Source organism: Heptranchias perlo, chromosome 6 (genome assembly GCF_035084215.1).
Source record: "Heptranchias perlo isolate sHepPer1 chromosome 6, sHepPer1.hap1, whole genome shotgun sequence".
NCBI classification, from domain to species: domain Eukaryota; kingdom Metazoa; phylum Chordata; class Chondrichthyes; order Hexanchiformes; family Hexanchidae; genus Heptranchias; species Heptranchias perlo.
Window position 1 is genome coordinate 107,362,341 of NC_090330.1, and position 15,494 is coordinate 107,377,834.

Consider the following 15,494-nt stretch of genomic DNA (forward strand, 5'->3'; position numbering starts at 1 on the left):
AATAGGATTTAATGGAGGAAAAGTCTGTTTCCTGTAGTTCAATGAAAACACGTCACAACCAATGCCTGAGTGAGGGAAAGATTACAGAAGATACACCTATCTTCTGCTAGAGCTTGTTAAAGAATTCTAAAAAGCATATTAACAAGAGAAATGGATGTTTTGTTATTTTTGCAAGTAATGGTAGGGGCCCTCTACTTTGTAGTTCAAAACAGCAAGGAGTTTTAGGCCTATTCTGAATCCATAAGGGAACAAATTGCCATACAATACATTTAAACGGTAAAACTCCCATCCATATATAAGCACTCTCCTGTAGGTTTCATTGAATTTTGTGGCACTAGTTGGGTGTGCAGCAATGTAAAATGAGAGACCTCTGCCCAATTTACCACCTGTCCCATTTGTGCAACATCTGATGGCAGTACCTATCCGTTATTGAGTGCCACGTGCAAATAAGGCTGTATTGACGTACTATAATGAAGACCTCTTGACTATTGCCTCTAGTCACTACAGTCGGAGTTTTGTGCGTTTCTTCCCACTGTTAATACAACAACTTGCATTTATATAGTACTTTTAACATAGTTAATCATCCCAAGGCGCTTCACAGGAGTGTTAACTGAGTCATATGAGACAGTACAGATGACCAAAAGCTTGGTTAAAGAGGTAGGTTTTAAGAGAGGTTTAAGGAAGGAATTCCAGAGCCTAGGCAGCTGAAGGCACGGCCGTCAATAGTGGAAGCAATGAAAATCAGGGATGCACGAGAGGCAAGAATTGGAGAAGTACCGAGGCACCACCTCTATCAACGTGGCCCCCTGAACTGTAGGAAAGCAGAAGTAATAGTAGTAACAGTGAGCGCAGCAAACCCCCATGTGATGCTCAGCTACAACCCAGACCCAACCCCTTGGAGGCTTGAAGAGATGGCTGTCAAACTTGGCACCCCATGTCTCTATGGCAGCAATCTGAGCATTAATAAAAGAAAGACTTGCATTCATATTGAGTCTTTTATAACCTCAGGACATCCCAAAGTGCCTTACAGCCAATGAAGTACTTTTGAAATGTAGTCACTGTTGTAGGAAACGTGGAAGCCATCTTAAGAAAGCAGGTTGGTGATTTATAGGGTCTAGTCACAATTCAATATTTACTTCCATCATTGGCGGCCGTGCCTTCAGCTACCTAGGCCCTACGTTCTGGAATTCCCTCCCTAAACCCCTCTACCTCTTGCTCCTCCTTTAAAACGCTCCTTAAAACCTACCGCTTCACCTGTCCTAATAGCTCTATGTGGCTCGGTGTCAAATTTTGTTTGCTTACGCTCCTATGAAGCGCCTTGGGATGTTTCACTATGTTAAAAGGCGCTATATAAATGCAAGTTGTTCCTATTATGAAATGCTTTACTGTCCTTCCACCCTGCTCATTTAATTTTCTAGCTGACTTTATGATTCAGGATTACAAACTAGGTGGATTTCCAGCTCCTGATTGTTCTTAACCAAAACTATCAATTGTACGGTTAAAAAAATTAAATGTCTAAAATGTACAACATTATTGCAATTGTGGTGTGTCTTTGCTGAAAAATATTGTTTCATAGCTAGTTATAATTCAGTTAATTTTACTGCAAAAAGAAATTACTCTTTTTGTACCATGTGCAGTCCTATTGCTTAAGGTGCTTACATCTGCTGACAAAGGAATTACCTGGAGGGGGGAGTGGAGAGAGAGAGCAAATATTAACCAGAGAATCCCTGTGGTATGTGGGAGTCGTGAAAATATCAGCAAGTTGTTTCAAGCATCATTACTGCATTTTTTGATAGCTACAACTATGCCCCCTAGAGTTATCCTCATGGTATTATCCAGTGATGTAGATATTGTCCCAGAATTTGCTGGAGCAGGGCATCTCATGCCCTGCCTAGGGTTGCCAACTCTGGTTTGATATAATCCTGGAGATTTGATCACACGGCATTCGATCATGTGATAGCGCTCATGCGATGCTTAATCACGTGACATTTGCCCACTGTTCGCAAATGTTATTGCGTTTACCTTAGTATCTTAGTATCATCAAGCCCCAAATAAAAATATTTGACTTTTTGTAGTGAGATAAACAACATCTTTTATAAATTAAAGAACACAAAACAGTAGAAAGATTTACGGTTAAGTAATGTTTAAATAAAAGCTACTTCTATGATGTTTCTTCAGTATCGACCGCAATGAGAAACACCAAGTAAATTCCACTGATGCCTCTTACATGGTCTCATAAATGGCCTCCTACTGTGCTTTGAGATTCTATGATTCCATGATATGTGATCTGGCAAGCATAGTACAAATCAGACGTATTGATCATTTTACAGAGAAGATATCAAAAGGGTGATTTCTGAAGGTAACTGGGTTGACTATGAAGCCCAGAACATTGGTCAGTTTATAAAGTGCTGGTGGACCAGAGGCTGCCCGCAAGCAGGTAAAGAAAGTGCACAGGCACAAACAACAGGTGTGAAGCTACAAAGTTATGAGGTCCTGGAAAAAAAAATAGTTAGAGCAGGAGATGTGGAAACAAGGCTTGCTTTCAGCCTAGGGAAGATGCAAGCAGAAGGAAGAGCGTGTAGACATATCCAGAACTCAGAAGAAACAAGAAAATTGATGTTACCATAATGGTATTGACGAAATCGGAAGACGGGAAAAGATGCATTGGGGAATGGGAGGTCGGGTGAGACGGATCCCATCTGGGATTGTCAGAGGTGTTGGCATTGGTAGAGTGGAGCGCTGTTGAGGAAAGAATTGTTTGGTATGTAGGCAAATGACTAGTTAAGAGGGGGATGGCAGCTTCAGCAATGTAAGCGATGTGAATGATGTACGAGCAGTCGTTTGAGTTTTGGATCATTTAGAGTTGATGTTGTTGGGCAAGTTAACATCACTCACTGGCTCGCAATAATTTTGATTGTGTTTTAACTGTGGATAGTGTTTCTTCCCACATCCAACTGAACTCCCTACCTGGCACTGAAACACTCTAATACCAAAAACTGTGAGGTCGCAATGGTGGCGCAACATCCCACGTTGCTGAAACCCCACCCCCATTGTGTGACCGGAGCGGCCGTTGCGTGCACAGGCGCAGGAGGGGCGATTGTGCGTGGGAGCAGTTGCAACGAGTCAGGAAGGAGCCAGAAAGAAGAAACTGTGGCAATCCAGGTACAGTGGCGGCAGCGGTCACTAGGTAATTTTCTCAATGAGAGGATTAGCAAACCTACTACTGTACCTAGAAGTGGTTCACAGTGCTGTGAACAGTACAAGCTGACAGCATTAACAGCGATGAAACTTCATTGGTTTCTGGTCAGGTCAAATGTTTTAATTTGTATGACTAAAATTACGACAGGGTAGACATAGAGATGACGTGTGGGGAGTCCAAAACTAGGGGCTATAAATGTAAGATAGCCACCAATAAATCCAATAGGAATTCAGGAGAAATTTGTTGGCCCAGTGGTTCGAATGTGGAACTCGATACCACACGGTGTAGTTGAGGCGAATAGCACAGATGCATTTAAGGGGCAGCTATGAGGGAGAAAGGAATAGAAGGATATGCTGATGGGATGAGATGAAGTAGGGAGGGAGGAGGCTCTTGTGGAGCGTAAACACCGGCATAGACCTGTGGGGCCGAATGTCCTATTTTCATGCTATAAAATTCTATATAATGTGCAGGCGTTGAAAATAACAAAGATAAACAATGAAATAAGAACAGAAAATGCTGGAAATACTCAGCAAGTCAGGTTAGCATCTGTGCAGAAAGAAAGGTCTGACCAAGGGTTTATCGACCCCAAACGTTAACTCTGTTTTCTGTTTGTCCACAGATGCTTTTGTTTTTCAAAAAATATACTTTATTCATAAAATTTGTAGCAAAACATACAATACAGTTGTCATATCACATTCCAAACGTACCCAATACAGATTATACAATTTGCAGGTTAAATCAAGTACAGTTCAATGAACACATTGTACATAATTACAGTTCATGACACTCTGGGGTGTCTCATTGCATTATACTCAATACAGATTATTGATTACAGATTCATTACAGGTTCATTGCAGATTCATTACAGGTACATCACAGGTTCATTACAGGTACATTACAGGTTCATTACAGGTACATTGCAGATTCATTACAGGTTCATCACAGATCCATTACAGGTTCATTGCAGATTCATTACAGGTTCATTGCAGATTCATTACAGGTACATTACAGGTTAATTGCAGATTCATTACAGGTACATTACAGGTTCATTGCAGATTCATTACAGGTACATTACAGGTTCATTGCAGATTCATTACAGGTACATTACAGATCCATTACAGCAATTTGAATTTTACATTTTGCCCGGGTTTCCCCCCCCCCCACCCCCACCCCCTGATTGCAGCCCCTCGGTATACAATGGCGGGAAGGCTCTAAATGGTCCACAGATGCTGCCTGACTGGCTGAGCTTCTCCAGCATTTTCTCTCTCTCCATTTCAGACTTTTCCAGCATCCGCAGTATTTTCGCTTTTGAGGCCAATTCGTTGCCGGCGCTCGGTGTGTGCACGGTTTGCGGGTGTTTTTTGGTTCGAGCGCTCCCGGACCGGGGGAGGAGGCGGCTCCGCGCCTGGTCCCCGCTTTCCTTCTGTTCCCATGGTAACAGCATCCGCCGCATAGCTCGTCGTCCCTCCGTGCTCTTTGCCGATTGGCTACCGGCGGCAGGCGCGCTGCCCAATCGGGAAAGTCTCCGATCCCTCCACTTCCGGGAGGCTGTTTGCCGCTGATTGACAGGTCGGCGGGAAATCGCCACGCCCCCCCCCTCCCCCTCATTTTGGACGTTGAAGCGCCGCCGATTGGCTCACAGGCGGCCCCCAACCCCGGGTGGGGCGGGTCAGCGCGCGGAAGGAGGCGGAGACTGACTGAAGCCAACGCCGCGATTGGGCGGCTCTCTCTTGATAGACGGCTGCGGGAGGGAATGGGGATGGCGGTTGTGGGCGGAGCAAAGCGTGTGAGGGGGCGGGACCGAGCGAACCCGGCGCCGCGATTGGACAATCCCTTCTCGATGGACGGCCGGCGAGAGCACGGGACTGAGGGCTGTGGGCGGGACCGACTCCGCGATTGGACAATCCCTTCTTGATGGACGGCTGCTGGGTGAATGGAGGAGGAGGGGGTGACGGCGGCGGGCGTAGGGCGGGACCGAGCGAATCCGGCGCTGGCGATTGGGCCTCTCCTCCTTGACGGACCGCGGCCGAGCGAATGGGGATGAGGGCCGTGGGCGGGACCGACACCGCGATTGGACAGCTCCTTCTTGATAGACGGTTGCTGAGGAGGCGGTACTTCCGATACGGTGGCCTAAGAGCGTCACGTGAGAAGCGGCGCGGAGCAGCGAGCGAGGCGAGGAGAGCAGAGAGAGAGAGAGAAAAAGTCCCCGCCCGAGAGTATGGCGGCGCTGAAGGAATCGGGCGGGTGAAAGCGCAGCGACCGGGGGGGGGGAGACGGAGATAGGCCGCAGGCTCTGACACACAGAGAGAGAGAGAGAGAGGGGGGGGGAAAATAAATAAATAAAAGCGCGAAATGAGGAGAAGCCGATGTTATTTTCGATGAAGGAGGCGACCCTCCACCTCAACCTCCCCCTCAAGTTAACCGACCCCGGGGCCTTTGTCTCGGTTTCCCTCCCAACGGCCTCGCTCCCTCTCGAGGGGGGAAAACCGTTAAAAAAAAACCCGTTTTGAAAAGTTTTTTTTTTTGATTATAAAACTTCTATTTTTTTTTCTCTCTGTGGAATATTTTTATTTTTATTTTTTCCCTCCCCTCCTCCTCCACCTCCTCTTTTCCCCCCCCCCCCCCACCCCCGACTTTTCCCCCCCCCCCCCTCCTGCGGGCGATCATGAGGGAGTATAAGGTGGTGGTGCTCGGCAGCGGGGGCGTGGGCAAGTCGGCCCTGACGGTGCAGTTCGTGACGGGCACTTTCATCGAGAAGTACGACCCCACCATCGAGGACTTTTACCGCAAGGAGATCGAGGTGGACTCGTCGCCCTCGGTGCTGGAGATCCTGGACACGGCGGGCACCGAGCAGTTCGCCTCCATGCGGGACCTGTACATCAAGAACGGCCAGGGCTTCATCCTGGTCTACAGCCTGGTCAACCAGCAGTCCTTCCAGGACATCAAGCCCATGAGGGACCAGATCATCCGCGTCAAGCGCTACGAGAAGGTGCCGGTCATCCTGGTGGGCAACAAGGTGGACCTGGAGAGCGAGAGGGAGGTGTCGCCGGTGGAAGGCCAGACCCTGGCCGATGAGTGGGGCTGCCCCTTCATGGAGACCTCGGCCAAGAGCAAGACCATGGTGGACGAGCTCTTTGCCGAGATCGTCAGGCAGATGAACTATGCGGCTCAGCCTGACAAGGACGACCAGTGCTGCTCTTCCTGTGTCCTACAGTAAACAAACAAAAAAACGACAGAGAGAGCGAGAGAGGGAAAAAAAAAAGAAGCGAAGCTATAACGTTTTTTTGGGGGTTTTAAAAAGACAGGACTTTGGAATCAGTCGTATCTGGGAGAACTGCATCCCATCTAACCTAGCAGACAACTAGATTATTTCATATTGCTGTTTTATTTAAAAAAAAAGGGGGAGGACATCAACAAGAGGAGCTTTATAACTGATGATCAGTGCTGCTCTACCTGTGTCATTCAGTTTTTTTTTAAAAAAGCAACGGTAATTTTTTTTTAAACAAAAGGCAAGGCAGTTCCTTGAATTCAATCAGTCGTTTATGGGAGAACTTCATCTCTCCTAACACAGCATCAACCTAGGAGAAAACTAGATTATCTCATATTGCTGTTATAAGAGGGGAGGAAATCAACACAAAATAAGATTTGAGGATCAGTGCTGTTCTTCCTGTTGTGTAAATGCACTGCTTTTATAAAATAAAATCCTTTTTTTTAAAAAAAAAGAAACAAATGATTTGATACATGAAGGATGCCACTCTTGAGAGATCTGGTCTTCAATGAGGAATTTAAATGCTTATTGTAAAAGGGGAGAAAATTCAGCTGCAAGTTCTATCACGTAACCAAAATTGGAGAGGAGAGAGTTGCCAGTTCATGTTTCCTGCAGTGAAAGGGGAAAAATTCCGTATGTGTTTATTGTACCTGCAGCATTCATGGGAGAGCAACCAGGCAACACATTGTAACAGAAGGAGTCCATGCTGTTCTTCAGAGACAAGAAGGGCAAAGCACTGGATCTTTTAATTCCATAGCGCATATTATATCTAGGAGAATAGTGACGCCGAGGGCAGTTCTTCAGGATTCCATCAGTGAGCAAAGAACACATTATGGTGGACATTAACAATCAGTGCTGTCCTTTCATGTATGATGCAGGAGAGGTGATGGGCATTAAGTTCCCCTGTTATGTCTGAGGGAAAGGGCAATGAACACATCAACTGTAATACAGCTGACTGATCAAGATGTTCCTTGTGACATACAGGAAGGAGAATACTTTAATTCAATGTTTTATTTTCTTATGGGTAGGACATTAACAGCTCTGCAGTGTGATGGTGTAGGCCATTAGTGTTGCTCTGCAGCGAGGAGGGAGGGGGGGGAGAAAAAGCAAAGAACTTTTATTTTCACTAGTTTCTGTCTTGCAGTGGAGAACATTTAAACTGTCAGACTACAGTTTATTCAGACCATGACCAACGCTGTTCAACTCCTGTGCTACAAAAAGAAAACATCTTTACAAAGTTACCAGATTTGGCTAATTTTCTTCTCAGCTGCTTCGAAAGGTGATTGTTTTATTTGTCCTCCTTTGGCATTTAATGAGAGCAAATGGCATCCAGTTTTCTCACCTTTTTTGTAATACTTCGTAGGGATGATCAAGATGAATGCAAGGCTCTTTTTGTAGAAAATGCAGAGGATAATTCAGAAACGGATATCATACAGATGAGAGAAAAGTCTGCAGGTTTCTTACTATGTGATGCAGAGAAAGAAAAATGTTACTGTTCCTGCAGGATAAGGAAATTGAGAATCGTTTTGTGATCAAGGTGGGAATGGCAGGTTTTCTACTGCCCTAGTTGCATTTATGGAGGTTCAATGCTTGGCTACAGTGTGCTCAATTTTATGAGAAGGAAATGACCAGCCATCGTTGGCCAGCTCTGGGAGGAGGGAAACTAACCCGTACTGAGAGGCTGCTTACTCCACCATCGTGATTTTATATGACCAAGGTGATGAGTGCTTGTTCTTCTGTGGGAAGAGAAATCCTTGTCCAGTCTTTGTTCTTGCAGGTGAGGACAAGGAAGAGTTGGGAAAGTTGCCTCTGTGAGGTTGAGAGAAATTTTCAATCAAGTTTAGAGACTCCCATGAAAAATCCTTGTAGACTCTGAACTGAGGGAAAGGGGATGTCATCTCCCATTCCCACAAGTATCTCCGTCTGATAGTGGACATGTTTTCAACAGGTATTGTGGTATTTGGAGCTTGAGGGAAGCCAATGCCCTACGATCACCTGTAACATGTTGGGAATGTCTCAAAATTCCACAGCGTTCAAGAAGAAAAATCACTAATTGCAGTCAATCCGGACCAATGTGATTCAGATTCTTGTATTGCACGTTAAGGAAAAATGTATTGCATTAATTGCTTGATTCTATAGAAATGGAAACCCTTTGAATTGATCAAATTTTACAAACTAGTAGAAATAATCCCTGCGATCTCCTTTCCTGATGCAGAAGTGGCAAAAATATATATTTTATTTTATGAATGGTGCTCAAATACTTTATTGTGGGTTTTTTTGTTGATTTTATATCTTTGAACTAAGAATATAATGTATGCATGGCTGAATACCAGATCATTACTAAAGTCTTACATTGGAGCATTCTGTAGTGGCTTACCATTGAGAGCAGTAGCAAAGTGTTTTTGTCACTATGGTCTTATTTTGCTTGCTTTTAAATATCTGATGGTTGTGTTGCAGGAAAAATTTATTTTTAAACTTTTAAATGCCACTGCATAGGACCAGCAGTTGGAATTGTGCAAATAGTCCAGTTTTCTCAAAGTTCATCCCTACAAAGAGAACGGTTACCAGAACCTTGTCAGACCTGTAAAAGTTGTTAAACTTGAAGCAAGCAAGCCTCACGCATAGAATTGATGTATCTCGTATTCAGCTTCTAAACTACAAGATTCCCTATGGAGTAAATTACATGAGGGGTTTAAGTATGGTGTACAAGTGAAAACCTAAGCCGGATGCTGGATGTGCCCAATGCAAGCAAAACAACTTGATTCTCAGTTTTGAGGTTTTCCTTCACATGGGAGCTGTTCAGTTCCTTTTTTTTATGGATGGCTTCCTGCATCTTCAACAGTATGTGGTGGATTGTGTGACTTTTAACTGTTGCAAAAAGATTAAAAACTGCCAGTTACAGATGCAGATTACTTTATAGTGTGAGAAGGTGAAAAGACACTTCTGAAAATTGCAATAGTTTATTTTCCATTTCCAGTACAATAAACTGAAGATGCAGTAAACTGGATCCACGTTGTGTGATATTTTGTACCGGATGATGGGAGCCTTAGCCTCACTTATAATGTGCAGACTTTTTTTAAGCATTCAAAGACGTATTTGATTGTCTTGGTATATCTCAGCTTAAGTTTACATTTCCAAACAGTGTCTTGCATTGTTTTTATTATTTACCTAAATATTCAGATGTATCTACAGCAATGTTTAGTTTCCTTTTTAATACCCCCTTAAAACGGATCTGTATGTGTGGGCAACATTCTTTGCAAACTAACTAGATATTAAAGTTAATCTAGTTAGACTGAGAAAATGTAATTTTTTTTTAAAACTGGTCAGTGCTGCTGTTTTTGTAATTTTAAAAACAAAAATTCTGGGCCATAGCCTCTGATGATACAAGTTGATTTAAAAAAAATACTGTGCCTGTTCACTAAAACGTAGCATGTGTTTGAGGGTAGCAGACCTACAGGTACATAGTCTTATTGCTGTTGTGAATGCAGACAGATTTTTATTTACTAGCTGTTCTTTGATCCTTAGATGAGGCTGGTTGGTCCAGGAAATGATGTTGAATTTCATTCTGAAGAAATAAGTTTAGTGGGAGATGGGAAGGGAAGGAAATTATCTATTTTTAATGTGAACAATTCCAGCAAGATAATCAGAGCTGTCCCTCTCATTTAGATGTCACTTCCTTTTTGGGGTTGTCTTTTGAGGGATTCTTCCTACTTGGTGGCACCAACATTATCTTCAAATGTTTATTTTCTATGTTTCAACATTGGGCCTCATGCAGAGGAAGTTTCCTTCTAATGATTTTTGCATTAGCTGTTTTATTAGTAAAAATCTCAGTAAAATGGATGATGCACAGGTAAAATTGCTAGCTAATGAATTTCCTCACATTTCTTTGATCTGCGGTGCACCCGTTTTACTGACTAGGAGGGGTAACAGATCAAATTACCTAATGCAAATCATCTTCAAATTTGGTGAAATGCTGTCTGTGAATGGTCTAGCTGCCCTTTAAGCCAAAGGAGGCTATTAAAAGTTGGAAACATTTGTAATGCATTGTTTATGCTATGTGGTTGGTATTACAAAAGGTCTTTGATTCATTGCTTACAGTATTAAACAGCTTACTCTATTAGTTTGTAACATTTTTAACAACCACATAAACAGTGTAATGCTGTACAAACAGAGAGACACCTTGGCACAATTGGCACTTTCCTTTTAAGAATCTTATTGGAAGAGCTAGATGTTTACCTAATAATTTGTTCCAGTGAAAGACCATACTTGATTTTATATAGCGCCTTATCACGTGTCCCAGATATCCCAAAATGTTTTGCATAATATGAATGACATTGTTCAGTTACTGTTCTACGGTCAAATTTTTTTTCAAGCACATCAGTTGTCTAGCTTTACACAAGAATTTTAACTGAAGTCATACTCTTGAGTTGGTATCCCCAAGTTCTTTAGCATGTAGTGCATAATCTCAAACAATATTTGTATTTTTATAAAATAAAATGTGGAACAAAGTATCTTACAAAATGAAATTGCCCCATCCCCTATTCCAAATGCAGCCTGTGGCTGTATTCATCATATAGTCTCATGAAGAATTAACCTTCTTGTAATCTATCTGCAAGTAGGCAATACAGTAATTCTGAATTGCTTGAGTATTTGCAAATCCTTAAATCTTTTTTAATGTCATGCTGACTATATGGAGCACTGTTCTAGTATGTTTCCCTTGTGTTCTTGGAGAGTATTGGAGAACTTGGTGTCAGTTCACCTCACTGACTAGTATAACGTCAAGAACAACTCCAGGTTGTATAAAGATAAAAGTTGATTCACTAAAGGTAGTTTTGCTTTAGGGCAATAAGAACACTCAAAAATCGTCTGTTCTAGGTCTGGAAGCTCTCGTGTGTGTGTGTGTGTGTAGTTGGGAGACTGGTAATTTTTAACTGTTTTATATGAGGGTAGGTTAAAATAGTATTTCATTGTGATGTGTATGCTTAAATTCTGTTTTTTGACTGTAACGTTTATGATTGCATAAAAGGAACTATTCATGGGTGCTTTTAATTCCAATTTTGTCACTTTTTTTGTTTATTTTATGAAGTGGGGCATTTGGGTTCTGCAATTTTCAGTACAGCCTACGTGCTGTATTTAAACACTGCTCCAGTTAGTGAATAAACATTAAGAGCAAAGCTGGACATCTGTCAAAACCTCAAGCTTAAATTTAAATTTAAAAAAAACGTATGTAGCTACATTTATATATTGGCAGTGATAACTTTTTAAAAAAAATATTGGACAGAGTGTGAATGGTTACCTGTGCTTAAACTACCAAAATCAGCTGAACTGAACAATTCCCGTTTCCATTAGAAAGTGCAATCTACCTCAAAAGGATTGACTGCGCAATCTTATCCTTTTGATGAATGTCTTGAGTGAAATTGCAGGGCTACGGAGATAGAGCGGGGGAGTGGGACTAGCTGGATTGCTCTTGCATTGAGCCGGCACGGACTCGATGGGCCGAATGGCTTCCTTCCATGCTGTCACCTTTATGATTCAATGAGTGAGAAAATGAAAGGTTGAAGTGAAAGGCCATAATCCAGCTAAATAATTTTAAACTTATAACCAGTTTCCATCTTAGCCCCTGAATAGCTATAAATTCATATTTATTGTGATTTATGATAGACTTGTGGTGCAGTAAGGGCCAAATAATGGAGAATGGTGGAATGTGCAACTAATTCCTAAAGGCAAGAAAGATCTAGCAACCTCCAGGGACAGGAGTTCAGGTTGTTTTCCTCCTCATATTCTGTTTACGCATAAAGAAAAAAGCTTCCATGTATGTAGCGCCTTTCATGACCTCAATGTCCTAAAGCACTTCGCAGTCAATTAAGTACTTTTACAATTGTATTCACTGTTGTAATGTAGGGAAACATGGCAGCCAATTTGTGCACGAGATCCCAAAAAAACAGCAGTGCTATAAATGACCAGATAATCTGTTTGGTTGAGGGATAGATATTGGCCAGGACACCGGGGAGAAGCTCCCCTGCTCTTCGAATATTGCCAACAGATCTTTTACATCCACTTCCAGAGGACAGGCAAGGTCTCAGTTTTAACGTCTCATTTGAAAGGCATTGCAGCATTCCCTCAGTACTGTGCCGAAGTGTTAGCCTAGATTTTGTGCTTCAGTTCTTTGGATTGGGGCTTGAACCCACTATCTTGTGACTCTGAAGCAAGAATGCTGGTACCTTTTTAGGTAGGTATAATTCTGTTCAAGCAATAAAATGTGTTTAGTGACATTGTAGTTAATCGCAAGCATGGAGGATACTTTAGATCTTATCAGTTGAGCTTCTTTCCTGTTGTGACTGGCCATTGTGTTTGAAAGAAGAGGATAAATTATTATTTACTGAGCCATTTTCATGAGTACTGAATGCAGTGTACGTATCCTGATCTGACTCCACAAACTTTTTAAAAAAAATAAATAAAATTGGATGACTAGATTTACCATGATCTGATTGGATAGCGGAGCAGGCTTGAAGGCCGTATGGCCTACTCCTGCTCCTATTTCTTATGTTCTTATTTTACCATTGGACATTGCACAAAAAAAAAGCATTGTTGGTTCAATTCTGTACAGGTTGTCAGTGTGGTAATGTTCCTGAAAAACACCTAAACAGAGATATCTGGAAACCCCCAGACAGAAAAGGAATTGATATCGTGCAGTGTAATACATTTTTGATACGTAATATCTTTTTGATCTGATTTGAGATGAGCCTTGTTTTGTATATAAGCAGTGGAAATGATTTCAGTTAATTGCTCCAATTCAGGGTTGAAAGTAAAAGCCTAGCCTCCAAAAGGCAGTTTAAAGCCAGCTGCAAATCAACCCATTTGTGCTTTTAAATGGCTGTATTTTCATTCTTAAGCACGTCATATTGTGAGGGAAAAATTGTAGCCCATGGTTTGGTTGGGTAATTTTTCACTCGTGTTAATTGAGTTGAGATGGGGAGAGGATACCTTAACTGTTAGATTAGTGGCCTGACCCATACTGAACAGTACTTTCTAATGGAAGTGAGGTCTGTTCAGTTCATCTGACCTAGGTAGTCTACTGCTGAAAACCATTCGCATTCTGTCTGATATTTTCTAATGTGATCACTGCCAATATAGAGATGTAGCTACGTGTGTTTTTTAAAATTTACGTTTTGAGGTTTTGACACAAGTCCAACTTTGCCACGAGTGTTTGTTTTGCTAACTAGAGCAACGCTGTTTATGAAAGGTTTTCTTGGTGGTTTTAATTCTGTGGATTTTTTTATGGCATTTTCCACAGTGTTGAAGTGGTGGCAGCCCAGTGTTAAAGGAACTTTACTGGTGCTCGAGCAGAGCAAGTGCTCAGGTAGAGACCTGTGACTCACCAGCCCTGCTTTTCTCTTTTTTTTCAATTTTGTGATTTCAGGCTCCTTTTGGATAACTGGTGGGGGAGGACACACTTGTTTATCACGCTCTCAACCTCTGGTCTTAGGTTGGGTTCACAGGAGTCAGGCCACTGGTACTGTGCTGCTGATGCACACTTGCTGGCAACTCCGCACTGTCGACATAAAAGTACCAAGTCGCTTTCACATGACAGCCTGGGTCTCGGATTGTGGGGGGGAGGGGGGAGTAGATTAAGCCACTCTGCCACGTTTGTTTTGTAATGTGCAGCCGGAATTCCTGTAATCCGGAGTGATGTAACTTGTGAAAATAGCGGAGGGATCTCCCTGTTGTCTCCGTAAGACCCAGTCTAAAGTAATAGGGCACGTTTGCATTAATGTGACGTCGCTACAGAAAAGCAGCATGATTGGGGTCAGCGGCTGAAAAGCAATAGAAATGGTTTTCGTTTCCTTCTACGTATAAAGCAATTGGTGATCTGGTGTATGTGTTAATTTGATGTATTGGAGTACAGGGGTGATATAGCACGGAGTCCTGTTTATAAATGTGTTGTTTAACACATCAAAATGTCATTGCAAAGGGAATGCTGCTATACTGTGACCGTGTTTAATTACCTTGGGCTTCTGAAACTTTAATGTTAGAAGGAGATCTGTTCCAGCAATGCTTTGCCATAAGTGACTCGGGTTTGGGAGGTATGTTCCTCATCTGAAACTTTGCTATACCGTGCGTTTGTCTTGTACAAACAAGAAGCAAATGGGTCCTGTAAGCTGTCCCAAAGTGATCCCATTGATTGTGCTGGATCACCAAATGTATTTGTGTTGTTAATGCCTGAGATTGGCATTACTGAAAAGAATTAAGCCAATTTTTAGGCATCTCACATCTACCAAAGCTTCTCTGCAAAGTTAATCCTGTTTACTTACCTTTAGTAAAGAATGTTGCCTTAACACATATTAATTTGAGTTCTGTTGGTTTTAACTGTAATGTATTGGAAAATTGTTTACTTGCCTGTTGGAACCAAGAATTCATTGGCAGAACCACCATTCTTTGGATATTGTGTTTTAAAAAACTATTTTATATTGTATTTGGCTTTAATGGTTTTCTGATGCTGTTTTCTGTATTTTATTTTTAACATCAAAATATATTTTCAACGCTTCCCAGAGGTGAATAAGACATAACCTTTTGGCAGTTAGCTGTCGAGCACTAACGCAACTGAATACTTAATGGCACCATTTTTACCAAGTGTTGACCGTGGTGTAGCCTTGCTGTTTCTGAATTGAGCAAGAAGTGTAAATATAATTCGATGCAAACATGTCAACTGTATTTGGATTTAAATTATTTTAACAAAATTAAATTTTATTTAATGAAACTTGTTTTTGTGCCTTCATGATAAACAATACTTTAAATTGTAAGGCTGAATTTTTTTTTTTAAAAAGAGATTTCTACATAAGGGCATTTGCGTGGCTTGAAAGAATGAAAGATGGCAGAAGCACACGGTGGGAATGGCTGAGTGGCTCCCAAGACTTGAGCCTTCGTATAAAAGTCTTTGTTGCTCAGAAAAATTAGCTTCTGCAGCTGAGTGCTTGCTTCCCAATTGGAGAGTAGCCTGTTGCACAAATTCCTTTACCTCTGTTTAGT

At 42.0% G+C, this 15,494-nt stretch overlaps 1 protein-coding gene across 2 annotated transcripts; it reads left to right on the top strand.

The window, feature by feature from the left end:
• The first annotated feature begins 5,340 nt into the window (after positions 1–5,340).
• Positions 5,341–15,225, top strand: LOC137323118 (ras-related protein Rap-2a). 2 transcript variants are annotated; one of them, XM_067986575.1, is made up of 2 exons: positions 5,341–8,244; positions 8,925–15,225. In XM_067986575.1, exon 1 carries the CDS (start codon positions 5,865–5,867, stop codon positions 6,414–6,416), a length of 552 nt encoding a protein of 183 aa, XP_067842676.1. In that variant the 5' UTR covers positions 5,341–5,864; the 3' UTR covers positions 6,417–8,244; positions 8,925–15,225. The 2 variants fall into 2 exon arrangements, with proteins under 2 accessions (XP_067842676.1, XP_067842675.1); XM_067986574.1 differs by having other exon boundaries at positions 5,341–7,746; positions 7,831–15,225.
• Positions 15,226–15,494: the final 269 nt, after the last annotated feature.

What these genes read in the sequence shown, in the direction of transcription:
- LOC137323118 (XM_067986575.1), top strand. Translation starts at nt 5,865, where the DNA reads ATGAGGGAGTATAAGGTGGTGGTGCTCGGCAGCGGGGGCGTGGGCAAG.